The 15111-nt window shown below is 40.3% G+C and overlaps 1 protein-coding gene across 1 annotated transcript in view; it reads right to left on the reverse strand.

Moving 5' to 3' along the window:
- SYNPO2 (synaptopodin 2) overlaps positions 1-15111 on the reverse strand; it is a 199582-nt gene that overhangs the window by 17371 nt on the left and 167100 nt on the right. The window contains exon 4 of the mRNA XM_068975337.1: positions 11834-14019. Within this exon, the coding sequence (XP_068831438.1) occupies positions 11834-14019 (2186 nt within the window). The remainder of the gene's footprint in view (positions 1-11833; positions 14020-15111) is intronic.

Below are 15111 nucleotides of genomic sequence, written 5' to 3' on the forward strand. Positions count from 1 at the left end.
CCTGCTAGAACCTTGCTCAGGATACCAGCTATCCTATTTTGAGAATATATTTCATCTACAAGCATTTCCCCATAAGAATTCTCTCTATATTGCCACATACACCACACTTGTTTTCTTTAATATTGGTACTTTGAACTGAACACAGTCCCTTTATAGCAGAGTCTCAAAGCTGAAATTGTTTCTTTCTTAAATGTATGTATATATTATACCAGTCTGTTTGAATCCTGGTCTCATCCTTGTACTACAACATTTCTATACAATAGATGAAGACAAAGCAGAAAAAGTTGACCAATAGGCTGACTAGAGGGGAATATAAAATATAAAGCTTAGATAAGAAGAAAACAGTAGAGAAGAAATAAAGATCTCCCAGTAAAATACTCCTGGGGATAGATTATTCTTCGTGTCCATATCAGATTCATGCAGACATGGCTTTTTCTATTTTTGTTCTTTTAGATTCCTTAAACTGGGATTCATATGAACAAGGAAAACAAATGTTTAATTATCGTGTGTGTTTTCCTTCTTGGAAGTTTTTGAAATAGTAGCTATTGTTAGTGAAGTGCCCTTTACAAGAATATTAATAGCTAACATATGTTGAATGCTTTCTCTGTGCCAGGCCCTGTTTTTTATACACATCAACATACTGGTTTGTCTCATCTTCACAGCTTGTGAGATACACCTATTATTCTCTCCATATCACAGCAGAGGGTAGAGACACAGACACACTAAATCATTATCATTAGCTTAATGTCTCCCAACTAGCAAGTCCTGGAATTTAGCAGCAGGCATTTTGGCTTACCACATGCTTTCCCACTACAAAATGTCTCTGTATGCTTGGTGTTTATGTGTATGCCTCACCTAATCATAGGTGAATTTCACTTAAGAAATGGTTATCTTTTGCTTCCCCTAAGTCAAGTTAGGCCTTTTGTATATTATTTTAATTTAAATATTTGCAGAACAATTTTTCTGCATTATTATTACTAAAATTTGAGGAATTTCTCATCACTATTTTTTTCCCCTTAATTTACCTGGTATAAATTAGCATAGCTGGGCTTCCTTGGTGGTTCAGATAATAATAAATCTGCCTGCAGTGCCGAAGATGCGGGTTCAATCCCTGGGTCAGGAAGATCCCCTGGAGAAGAGAGTGGCTACCTGCTCTAATATTCTTGCCTGAAAAATTCCCTGGACAGAAGAGCCTGGTGGGCTACAGTCCATGGGGTCACAAAGAGCTGGACACATCTGAGCAACTAACACAGTAATATATGATGGCTAGAAGTGAGTATCCGAGGAATTTAGTCTAATGCATCAATGGTCATAGCAAACACCCTCTTCCAATAACACGAGAGAAGACTCTACACATGAACATCACCAGATGGTCAACACCGAAATCAGATTGATTATATTCTTTGCAGCCAAAGATGGAGAAGCTCTATATAGTTAGCAAAAACAAGATGGGGAGCTGACTGTGGCTCAGATCATAAGCTCCTTATCACCAAATTCAGACTTAAATTGGAGAAAGTGGGGAAAACCACTAGACCATTCAGGTATGACCTAAATCAAATCCCTTGTGAGTATACAGTGGAAGTGAGAAATACATTTAAGGGACTAGATCTGATAGACAGAGTGCCTGATGAACTATGGATGGAAATTCATGACATTGTACAGGGGACAGGAATCAAGACCATCCCCAAGAAAAAGAAATGTAAAAAAAGCAAAATGGGTGTCTGAGGAGGCCTTACAAATAGCTGTGAAAAGAAGAGAAGCAAAAAGCAAAGGAGAAAAGGAAAGATATACCCATTTGAATGTAGAGTTCCAAAGAATAGCACGGAGAGATAAGAAACCCTTCCTCAGTGATCAATGCAAAGAAATAGAGGAAAACAATAGAATGGGAAAGACTAGAGATCTCTTTAAGAAAATTAAACATACCAAGGGAATATTTCATGCAAAGATGGGCTCAATAAAGGACAGAAATGGTATGGATCTAACAGAAGCAGAAGATATTAGAAAGAGGTGGCAAGAATACACAGAACTAAACAAAAAAGATCTTCATGACCCATATAATCATGATGGTGTGATCACTTACCTAAAGCCAGAAATCCTGGAATGTGAAATCACAAACAAAGCTAGTGGATGTGATGGAATTCCAGTTGAGTTATTTCAAATCCTAAAAGGTGATGCTGTGAAAGTGCTGCACTCAATATGTCAGCAAATTTGGAAAACTCAGCAGTAGCCACAGGACTGGAAAAGGTCAGTTTTCATTCCAATCCCAAAGAAAGGCAATGCCAAAGAATGATCAAACTACTGCACGATTGCTCTTATCTCACACACTAATAAAGTAATGCTCAAAATTCTCCAAGTCAAGCTTCAGCAATACATGAACCGTGAACTTCCTGATGTTCAAGCTGGTTTTAGAAAAGGCAAAGGAACCAGAGATCAAATTGCCAGCATCTGCTGGATCATCGAAAAAGCAAGAGAGTGCCAGAAAGACGTCTATTTCTGCTTTATTGACTATGCCAAGCCTTTGACTGTGTGGATCATGATAAACTGTGGAAAATTCTGAAGGAGATGGGAATCTCTGCCTCTTGAGAAATCTGTATGCAGGTCAGGAAGCAACAGTTAGAACTGGACATAGAATACCAAACAGACTGGTTCCAAATAGGAAAAGGAGTACGTCAAGGCTGTATATTGTCACCCTGCTTATTTAACTTCTATGCAGAATACATCAAGAGAAACGCTGGGCTGGAAGAAACACAAGCTGGAATCAAGATTGCCGGGAGAAGTATCAATAACCTCAGATATGCAGATGACACCACCCTTATGGCAGAAAGTGAAGAAGGGCTTCTTGATGAAAGTGAAAGAGGAGAGTGAAAAAGTTGGCTTAAAGCTCAACATTCAGAAATCTAAGATCATGGCATCTGGTCCCATCACTTCATGGCAAATAGATGGGGAAACAGAGGAAACAGTGTCAGACTTTATTCTGGGGGACTCCAAAATCACTGCAGATGGTGACTGCAGCCATGAAATTAAAAGACGCTTACTCCTTGAAAGGAAAGTGATGACCAACCTAGACAGCATATTAAAAAGCAGGGACATTACTTTGTCAGCAAAGGTTCGTCTAGTCAAGGCTATGGTTTTTCCAGTAGTCATGTATGGATGTGAGAGTTGGACTATAAAGAAAGCTGAGTGCCAAAGAATTGATGCATTTGAACTGTGGTGTTGGAGAAGACTCTTGAGAGTCCTTTGGACTGCAAGGAGATCCAACCAGTCCATCCCAAAGGAGATCAGTCCTGGTGTTCATTGGAAGGACTGACATTGAAGCTGAGACTCCTGTGCTTTGTCCACATCATGCGAAGAGTTGAGTCATTGAAAAAGACCCTGATGCTGTGAAAGATTCAGGGCAGGAGGAGAAGGGGATGACAGAGGATGAGATGGTTGGATGGCATCACCAACTCAATGCAGATGAGTTTGAGTAAACTCCAGAAGTTGGTGATGGACAGGGAGGCCTGGCCTGCCTCAGTTCATGGGGTCACAAAAAGTCGGACACGACTGAGCAACTGAACTGAACTGAACTGATCAATGGTAACAAGCGAAATATTAAGCTTCCCCCAGCATTTTTGAGTTATAAGCAAACAGGCTGATGGAAGTAAAAAACATAGTTTTCCCCTTGTACCTGTTCAAAAGTGTCTATCATTTGGGGCTATCAAAGCTTTTTCAACATTTCTTTGATTTAGAAGGTTTTGAGTTATTCCTGAGATAGGTGTCGCTTATCGCCTCTGATGGGTAACTTCTTTTATATATAGTGACCTTTGTCTTTTTGTGATCAAGGGCAGTAATGTAGCCATGTGATTTGATTAGAGAAAGGGTCTGGAGTCTGTTGGGTCTTGATCAGCCCCATCACTTAGACAGGTTCCTTATCTTTACGAAAGCTAACATTTGTCAAGTATTTAGAATGGCACCTAGCATATAATAAGCCCTCAAAATTATCACTTTATTAATGGCTCTACAATTTTAAATCAAGGCCGTGAAACTCTCCAAAATATATGAGGGGTTTTGTTTTTGTTTTTTGTTTTTTTTTACGATTAACTTAGAAGTTCGCATCTTTTCTCCTTGAAATTTACACTAGTTCTTTAGGAGATGTTTTCAAAATGACAATTAGACATAGTTTAAAACAAATAAAAACAAAAACCCAAAGCTAAAAAAAACAAAGAACTGCTAGAAAAATATAAGGTATAAAACTGCCCTTTCTGGGAACTTTTTGACAGAAATAACCTTTTGAGAAAACTTCCATCGAGGGTGTTGTGGCAAGAAAGGTTTGCTGCTTCATCCATACCCAGGGTGAATGCGTGCGAGTTCAGCCAAAAGAGACTTCATGGAACTCCAAGATTCCAGTGACGACTACGGTTTTAGATATATTTGAAACACTGAAAACTTGTGACTCTGTCAGCATTATTCTGTTTAGAATTATCCTTGTTGAAATGTCTCAAGTTCTTATTGGTTTAGTAGCAAGCCAAGCTGCGTGCTGATTCATCATGATAAGAAGGTTCCTCGAATTACTTTTAGTGGGAAAGGCATAAAGGGTAGCACTTTCTTTTCTGTAGAGCCTTTGATTTTTTTTTTTTTTTAATGACATTCCTCACTACCCGCAGCCCATAAATGTCACCTTTTCATCCTGAAAGAAAAGTGAAAGAATTTTGGGAATTCAAAAATACAAAATCACTGTGAAATCTATTTCCACTTATAAAACAGAGGCTTCTTTTTAGACTGTTTTTTTCACTTCCAACATATTATTATAGCATCTGATTTTATAAGCAATCTTATGAAAGTAGTGGGGTACTTTCTAATGTCACCCAACATAGTAAAAGCCATCCATTAAGCAATATACAGTCGGCTGTTGGTGGATAGTTTGGTGAAGATACAATTAACAAGTCTCAGAGAGTGGGACATGTTCATGTCGTACTGAAGGGAGAGCCTGGGCTTGGGTGTCAGATAAGTATGTAGTTCCAACCCTAGCCCACTACTTGAAAGCTTGATGATTGCCAGACAAGTTGGTTAGCCTCTCTGAGCTTCAGATACCTCACCTATGAATGGAAATAATAGTGCCTTCACTTTCAGGGTAATTCTGAGTAAATTAAATCACAGTGTCATTGGTTAAGGGTGTAGGTCGACATGAAATCCAGGGTCCACTGCTTAATACTGTGTGATCTTGGGCAAGATATTCAGCCTGTTTGTGCCTCAGAATCCCATCTATAAACTGAGGATTATGGTGATACCTATCTCATAAGGACTGCTGATTATAAAAGATAATTTGAGGTGGTTACCAGAGGGGTGGAGGTGTGGGCGGGCAAAATGGGTGAAGGTGGTTAAAGGTACAAACTACCAGTTACAAAATAAATAAGTCCTGGGGATATTGTGTAGCATGTAACTGCAATTAACAATGAAAAAAAAGGTGAAAAAGTTAGCTGCTGTCATGTCTGACTCATTGTGACCACATGGACTGTAGTCTGCCAGGCTCCTCTGTCCATGGAATTCTCCAGGCAAGAATGTGGGAGTGAGTAAGCATTCCCTTCTCCATGGTGTCTTCCCAACCCAGGGACTGAACCTGGATCTGACATACTGCAGGCATATTCTTTACCATCTGAGCCACCAGGGAAGCCCATAGTTAAGAATACTGTATTGTATATTTGAAAGTTGCTAAGAGAGTAGATTTTTAAAGTTCTTATCGTAAGGAAAAAAATTTGTAACTGTGTGATGATGGATGTTATAGCTGGGCTTAACTGTGATGATCAATTTGCAATATATACTAATATCAAATTATTATATTGTACACCTGAAACTAATAGTAATATAATGTTATATGTCAATTATATCTCCATTTTTAAAAAAAAAAGAATCTATGAAGATACTTGGGACAACTCAGGGCCCAAAGTTTGTGCTCAGTTAATGTTAGGTATTATAATTTACATAAAATATTTATGACCATTCCTGGCTTTTAGTAGAAACTTAATACATCATCCCCTCACCCTATCTTTTCCTTAGATCTTATAAGATTGTGTGAATGACTGTTACAGCTTACATCCCCACCCATGTCATCTGTACTTGAACTGTAATCTAAACTCAGGGTCTTTGTATGGTCTCGAGAACAGATTATTCCACTAACTAAAGATATCAAAGACTCTCTCTGACTTCTAAAATGTCTCCTGAAGAACAATTTAAAATACTTACTGTTTTTTTTTGATATTTAGTTCCAAGAAGAAAATTTTTCTTAATTTATTCCCTAAATGTGCATTTCTTTTCAACGTAGAGCTAATTGTGATCTGTGTTTATATTCCATGAACAACTAATAATAGTTATCAGGAAGCTCAAGAAGTAGGGGCTATGAGGGCAGGATTCTTCCTTGGTATATTGGAATGTTATTATTTTAAATATTATTATTACTATTACCAGGTAGAGGAAGAAGGGGCTTCCCTGGTAGCTTAGACTGTAAAGAATCCACCTGGAATGTGGAAAGCCTGAGTTTGATCCCTGGGTTGGGAAGATCCCCTGGAGGAGGGCATGGCAACCCACTCCAGTACTCTTGCCTGAAGAACCCCTATGGAGAGAGGAGCCTGGCAGGCTACAGTCCATGGGGTTGCAAAGAGCTGGACACAATTGAGCGACTGAGCACAGCACAGAGGAAGAAGTGTCGGCTGGAAAGTAGGTCCTTGTAATTACTTTTATTAGGGACCCTGAATGTATTTCATAAGTCATGAAGCACACAAAATTTAGATAAACACAAGAATGAGGTATAAACAGAGGTAAACATGAGGAACTTTACATTTAGAACCAAAAAAATGAAAATTTATCAAATTCTGTGTATCAATAACAACTATTTAAACTATAGGATCCTGTAGAAGTCTAACTTTTTATACTTAAGAAATACTTTATTAGCTGGCATAGCTCTGATAAAATCAGGAATCTAAGAAATATCTGACAGGATTTGATATTTCTAAATTAAATTTCTCTTCATTCAGTTGCTTCTGAGTAGTAAGGTCTATGGGCTCTTCCTTGGTGGCTCAGATGGTAAAGTGTCTGCCCTACAATGTGGGAGACCTGGGTTCGATCCCTGGGTTGGGAAGATCTCCTGGAGAAGGAAATGGCAACCCACTCCAGTATTCTTGCCTGGAAAATCATATGGACAGAGGAGCCTGGTGGGCTACCGTCCATGGGGTCACAAAGATTCGGACACGACTGAGTGACTTCACTCACTCACTCACTCAGTAAGGTCTATGATTTCCAAGTGCCAAATGGTAATTCAGTATAAAAATATACATACTATGGAAATATTCTTTTTTTTTTTTAATTTAAGAAACTGGCTGTACCTGATAACATCAAGGAAAAGATAATCTGATTTGGGGGCTTTTGGCTGTTATTGGCCTGATGACTCACAGGATGGTCTGTAATTTTTTCCCTTTTACTTTCTAACTCAGACTAGCCTTTTAGCAATTTTGCCTGGTGTTTGGGTCCTGTGGGAATTTACTAGCTTGTTTTATGGCCTTTGGCCAATCTTGGTGGGAAGTCTACAGAAGAATTCAATTTTGCTTTTTCCCAGAATACTTGTTGACAAACTCAGTGGCACCGAAGTGTTACATGAGTCTTTATGTCCCCCAGAGTCCAGTGATAAGGGGACTTGAGACCCACAAGGGTCAGTGCTTCTGGGAATATGATGTTGGTTCTCAGAATTTACATATTTTTCTCATGAACTTTTAACAATTTTTATAACAAACTCAACGACTCTGATTGTAAGAGGGAATGAGAACACAGCCCACTGCTTCCCTCTGGAAACATTTTAAGCATTTTTTTAGCTTTTTAGAAAACAATCACTTCTTTTTGATGACCATGACTTCAAATACCCTTCCTGCTCGGCCAGTGGTGACTCATAAAATAGCAATAGATTTCAGGAATTCACCCGTAGAATATGGGTGCTTGTAGGTTCTCGAATTTATAACTGGATTAAATGATACAAAGCAAAAAACTTTTGTTTGGAAGATTAAATCCAAACTCAGACACTAACAGCCGTGTGTCTTCTTGTGTTCTCAAGAGACTTCTGTGAAAGTGCTGCAGTCAGAGTGTATGATATGCCTGTCAGTGGAAAATGGCCTTCAAAGTTTTTTTAAGCTAGTAACTAAACAAAACAGTGGTCCCGCATAAGTTAGTCCATTCCCTTTAAACACAGATCATTTGTTCTTAACATATCAGATGTGACTCTTGCTGCCAGGCTAGAATTCAGCTGTGTGATAATATTCAGTAGCGCTATGAAACCCACGTTCTGAAAGGAGTCAGCACTATCTTGAAGAGTTAAAGAACCCTGGCTTAGTCTCAAGAACTATTGTAACTCAGATCAATTTTCCTATAGTTAAGATGAGTTGCTTCTTGTGAAGATTAAATGAGATACATGTTATCATTAAAAATCATACTAGAAATATTTTGAAGTACTAACTTTTACATGCTTCAAAATGACAGCCCCAATGTGTCTTATAAAACATATTCCTAAAAATGTATGCTTTATACTATCAATGAATATTCAAAATGCAGAAACAGTGTGATTTTCTTCTCTCAAAGAAGCATGTGTTTATTATTGAAATATTAGAAATAAAACTGTAACTGTTCTAAGATCAAAGTGGCAATGGTTAGATCCCCAAATCTTAAGAGTTCTGTGATTCAATCCGCCCTTCTATAGGACTGAGAGGAGTATGTGTACTTAAATTTACAAAGCACCTTTCTTCATAGAATATCTGGTCTTGTGTGCTGTACTCAGTATGGTACAATATTCCAGGAAGAAAGGTTAGAGACATTATTAAGGGGACACTGGTGGAAAGAAATTTGCATAAGGTCTTGTAGGAAGTCAGTGACTATCGTTACATTTTATTTTATATTCCAGTGCCTGTAAACCATATAATGTACATAAGGCGCCTAACATAACACAAGCACTCAGTAAATGAACGTTGCCATTGTGTTGGTGATGAAAACTGACTTCATAGGTGTTCTGCATAGAAATTAAGTTAACAAAGGCCAAGCCTCCTCATACCCTCAAACCAGTCAACTAACCAACTGAAACATCTGCTACCAAGAAAAGCCAACAACATCCAGAACTCAAAGGGTGTCCAGTGGGAAGGAAGCTGATGTCATGAGTCCTAAGTCTCCCACCTGCCACACTGACATCATTTCCAGAACTCTAATCTGAGAGGTGACACACCCAGCTTATTCTGCATGCAAGTTCCCAGGGGCTCCCTGGCTGAGGAAAAAAGACAAAGAAATCTCTTCTCCTCCAGGGAGTTGGCTTAGTCCTTCTCCCCTCCATGCCTTCATCTCTCAGGATGAAGTTAGATTCTGCTGTGGATACAATTCTGGAAGATTCTCTGCCTTTTCCATAATTTGGGACTGTATGGTTCCAGATGAGAGCTATGCTACCAGCTCCCAGTCGAAGTTGTGGACGCTTTGACTGCATACCTGCCATGCTTCTTAGAAGCTTTTTGGGAACCCCATGACAGTCCCAGCCATGTTAGCTGTCTTTAGTCATCAACTCCAAATAGTAGCTCTGCTCAGATGGCCACCTGTCCTACAGGAAACAGACCCCAAACACTCCTCATTCCTACATACCACAAACCACTGGACAACTGGGAATACTTGCGGGTCGTCACCATTCTAGGATACTTTTGAACCAGAGGACTCAAATTGACTACCTTGTGTTCCACTGTCTTCTCCCTAATTCATGCCATTCTTTCAATGCTGTGTTAAGAATGCAAAGTTATAAAAATGATCTCTTTTCCTGCTTCATCTTAAGATGCCTTTTTTGGTTGTTCTATTAGAAAAGAATGCAAAATGCACAGCATTCAACAGACTTCCTTTCCAGGGAACAAGCAGTACAAACAATAGTATTATATAATGGATAGACTGCTTTTTCCTTTATCCTGTATGAATCTTCCTAATTGATTTCCCAAAAAGGTGAAAAAAAAAGAGACCAAGCTACATCCTGTGGTTCTAACCTCTAGGTAAATTGCCATCAAAGCCAATAGAAGATTTTCCAGAGAAAAAGAATAAGCCCCATTGTTCTGTAGCTAACTTAATTCTCCTCTGTGTTATATCATAGAAATACCTATGGCTTGCAGTTTTGCAGTGTACAGAGAAGTGGAAATGTTCACAGAAAAGAAACTCAGATATTTGGAGAGTGATATAAGTGAAATATCAGGAAAAATGACTTAGAACAGCTCATACAGGAATTTTTTTTAAATACATTGAACAGATAAAGAAGAGAGTAATATTTTAATAGGATAGTGAAAATATAGCCGATTGACAGTGACAGCAGAAAAAGAACAGGAATACAGATATTTTGAGAGGATTAACATGGTACCATGTACCCTCACACCAGGCAAACTTTTATGAGAAGTCTCTAGACATATCTCTTCTATTGAGAAGATGGTTTTCCTTGGAGTTGTCAAAAATGCTTTGTGGTTCTCTACATTAATTCATGTTGAATAGTTTCCGTGGTTGGTCAGACTTGGACTTAAAATAGATATGAGAAAGGTCTTCAGGTTTACTGTCAGAAACATTATTGACTTCAGAGCCAGCTGGATGATGACATGGTGTGTGACCAATCCAAATTTACAAGGTAACCTTGCCTTAATCCTCCTGGTCCATCAAATATAGATAATAAAATGAAGGTGCAAGAATAGAATTGCCAGGAACAGTGGGAGAAACAGTGGTCAGAAAGAAAAAAATAAACAGAAGAAAAAACTCCGTGAGGTCACTCAGAAATGATGCTAATAACTGTGTGTTCTCACCCTACAGCCTCCACACACATGGGGTTCCTTGTGCTTCACAGTCAGCCCCCAGAGTCAGTAACCCTTCAGTAACCCAGAGTCGGTAACCTCCCAAACACATGGTTTCCAAAAGGAAAACAATGGTCACACATGTGCCTTTATCTGAAGCCTACCCACCTTTTGATATGTTCCTCCTTTATGTACTCTCCCGCTTGCCTCAGCTGAGGAAAACAAACTTATGCTTTCATGGGCAATTGGAGAGGTACTAACTGAGTCTCTTAAGTAATTGGGGAGGGAGGATGGGAATCAACCTCTAAGAATAATTATCCTTCTTGCCCAGCCAGTTTACTTTAAAGAAGTCTTTGAAATGAGCTAATATATATAAAACATCTGGCAAGAAGCCTGGTAGATAATAAGTACTCCGTAATTATTAATCCCCTCTTTCTTATCTACCTTGGTAAACTATGTACATTCCAACAATCCCCAAGTTCTCTGTGACATCAAGCAGGTGGCTGAGGTTGACAGACCAGAGCTGATCCCTGTCCTCAATAAATTTCTTATCCCTTAATACTAGTAATAGAGATAAAGCACTACTTAGAAAGGAAATATCAGTCAATACATGTTATATTTTCACTATAATCGAACCTTTTCACTGTAGGAACACAGCTGTTCTGTCACATAAAGACTGTGTCCTAATGTTGATAACACTGATCACTGTCTTGTGGCTAAATGCATAAACCCTAAGTATCCTGCTTACTTAATACAATGGCCCATGTCTATTTGGGGGTGCTCCCAGATTTTTTTAACTGTGCAAAGAAGATAAATATGTTTTAAGTCAATCTGAGTTAGATTTCTGACTCATTAAAAACATTCTGCTTCTTGGACCCAGATTGGGAGGTGACATCTGAAATTAAGTAAGTTGAGGACTTGCTAGGCATTCTCTGGGACTCAAGTTAACACCGCAAACAATTCGTTTCAAGCAAAGTGGACAATCAGCTTCGGCTAAAAGATTACTCTTCCACCACAGATGGTTTCCACACCTGAACTGTGACACCGCTCTTCTTTGCTGAGAACTTTGGCCTTGGTGCCACAAAGTAGGATGTTGAGGCTGATTCCTGCTTTGGAGAGGTGGGGATGGCCACGGGCACTGGGGAAGCGCTGACCGGTGAGGTGGCCTCAGCAAAGAAGGAAGGTGGAGAGGTATAGGCTGGCACGGAATACACAGAGGAGGCCTGCACATCAGTGGGCGAGCCAGCGTTCACTGGCCGAGGAGGAAGAGCTTGCTTCGCAGCTGGCACTGAACTGACCTTAACCGATGGCTTTGCGGGGAGGCCGTCCTTCGCATCTGGAGGTTGGAAAGTAAACAAGGACGCATTAAGCTGATAGGGTTGGTGCTTCATGACATCCAAAGCATTGAGGGGTTTCTTGCCCTTTTTCTTGCCTGTCTTGGAGGCCTGTGGGCCTGATGGCTGAGACTTGACAGCAGCCGGTGGGTAGGAGGGGGAGTGGATAGGATTGTAGGCCACAGGCGGAGGCGCTCGGACATTGGAGGAGTACTTCCAACCGGCAGGGAGAGACGGGGTGGGAGAATGAGCCCGGGCAGCGTGGGCCTGCACGGTGTCCGAATCTACCACGTACTTCTCCATCCTTGACTGCCTCTTAGCAAAGAGCTGGGCTCCCTTCCCACTCATTCCTGGAAGCTCATTGGATGCTCCCACCGCACCAGCATGAGCAGCGTTCACTGTCGGTGTGGGAGCTGCTGGTTTGGGAGTATAGTTCCGGCTGGCTACCGCTGCCTGTGGGCCTTTGAAAGGACCAGCCAGGTTCAGAGCACTTGCAGGCCGGGCGGGAGCGTAAGAAGGCTGCGCGATTTTGATGGAGGAGACCACGGTGCCATGTGACGGGCTGGATGTGGGGAAGGCAGGAGGTTGCGCTGGAGCCACTCCTGGCGACCAGACTGGAGAAACCGGAGTGACTGGTTGGGAGGATGAGGACTTGACAGCAGGCTTTGGAGCGACAGGAGGCGGGGTCTTCTGTTTTGCAGAGGAGCCTTGCATGAAGTTACAAGCCTCTGCTCCTAAACTGAGGTAGTCTTCTTCAGGTCCGGAATCTGCTCCCGCTCCAGGGCCCTTTTTACCCTCAGAATTTTGAAGAAGTGACAAGAGTTCAGGATTGGGGCTGACTTTGGGCTCTTTAAAAGTGAACATGGGTTTTGTCGTGCTTCTCCTTTTGGCCTCTTGCAATATCCCCGTTCTTTTTGCTGGCACCGCAATCCTTTCATCCCGGGAAGCTATTCGTTCAGATGAATCGTAAAAGGCCGGCTGGGACCATGGGGCAGGCTGGGGCCACGGAGGGGGCGGTGCTGGGCCAGCTGTTGGACTCGACACTGCTCTGGAGAAGGTTTCAGGTGGGGGTGTGACTGCAGAGTAAGGTGGAGGCGCAGGAAAGTCAGCGATGGGACTTGTCACGTTTCGGCTTGGAGAGAAGGGGGTTGCCGGCTGGTTCCCAGACCCCGGGAAGGGCTTGGCTGTTCTATTCACAGGGATCATCCTCTGAGCTTCTGCTGTCTCAGACACCCCAGTGAAGCCGTTCTGTTGGGGCACATGGCCAAGACTGTGGCTCACCTCAATGTAGCTTTTGCTCACAGAGCTCTGCACTCTCACCGACTCTTCCTCCTTCCTTTGGTAAGACGTCACGGTTCTCAGGCCTGCTGTCTGGGCAGCGTCTGGCTCTCTGCTTGGCACTCCACCCGCCCTCTCCTCCTCTTTTTGGGCTGTGATCTGGTCCATTCTCTCCCTCCTCTTGGCAAACATGAGGGCCCCCTTGCCTGTGGTGTCTGGCAGCATCTCCATCTTGTCCCCTCTGTTCAGTTTCTTTTCAATGTCCACTAGACCAGAATCCCAGTCAAAGTTCACAACGTGTGTGTTGTCGTCAGTGTCAGACAACAATTCTTCATCCACCTCCGATTCGCTTGCCCCCAGAAACGCTACTTCACATGGATCCTCTTTGTCGCCGTCTTCCTCCTCCTCCTCTGCCTCTCGCTCAAGTTCACCAGTCCCGTAGCTGACGAGCGTGTATTTCCTGGCCCTCCGACGACGCTTCTTAAACATCAACACCCCCTTGGAGTTGGGGTTGGGGGCATCTGTCAGAAGGAGGGCAATGCTTTTGCATTTAGATTTTGCTTCTTTCACCTGCTTTTCTGATAAGCTTTCACTCCTCCTGAGCCCTAGGGAAAATACAAAGATTACATTGAGTTGATGAGTTCAAGGAAGACTGCATAGCAATCCAGAAATCAACTCTCCTGGGGGAAAAGAAATACAGAAAAAACATGTTTACAATTGGGTACTAAATTGTGATGCAATCCAACTCATTTCTCTTTCTTCTTTCAAAATGTATACTTCTATATTGATATATATGATGATATAATATAGATATAACTTGCATATATATGTCACTTCATTTTTTTCTACAAATACATTTTTATATTGATTAGAATATGTCTCATAGTTTGTTTCTGTATAGCTCCTTAAACTTTAACAATAAACACTGGAAAATAAATGTCAGTTAATTGGATATAATTAAAATTACAATGGAAATAAATGAAGGACATAATAATATTTTCCAAAAATAACTCAGGACATACCTTGCATTTTCATATTTTAAAAATAAAATGTTGATATAAAACATTTCTAAGCATTTTAAAAAGGAGGGAGGGAGAAATAAGAAAATATTGTTTACTTAAATCTTTTAATGTAATGAGTTTAAATATTTAGGTTTTCTTTTTTTTTTAGTTTGCCATTCCCCCAAAGTCTTTGCATTCATAGCTACTAAATAAAAATAAATTTTAAAAGGTAATGAATAATAATTGAAGGTATTGAATCAATAATTAACAATAATTCAGAGTATAAAGTCATTGTGACTATATCTAAGAAACTTTAGCTACAAAGTTGTCTAGATAAAGTTGTTTATAAATGCATCGCTCTCTTGGAAATATAATTCTACTTTAGTTACAGCAAGAATAAGTGTAAATCTTGGGGAAATTTTAAATTATATTACTAGCCACCTTTATAGCTGTGGGTAGAAATGATACAGAAATCAAGTCATGTATAATGAGAACCTGACAGTTTTAGAAAAACAAAAATTTATATTTAAAATTTTAATATTAATATTGTTATAAAAAATAAATTGGTGGCATTAACTTATAGCACTATCAATGATAAAAATAAGCATGATTCACAGATAATTTTTGAATTCCTCAAAAGAGTTAAGTAAAAATTTGACATTAAAAAAATTGTTTTTGATTGAAAATTACCTCTGT

This window comes from Capricornis sumatraensis, chromosome 7 (genome assembly GCF_032405125.1).
Source record: "Capricornis sumatraensis isolate serow.1 chromosome 7, serow.2, whole genome shotgun sequence".
NCBI lineage: Eukaryota > Metazoa > Chordata > Mammalia > Artiodactyla > Bovidae > Capricornis > Capricornis sumatraensis.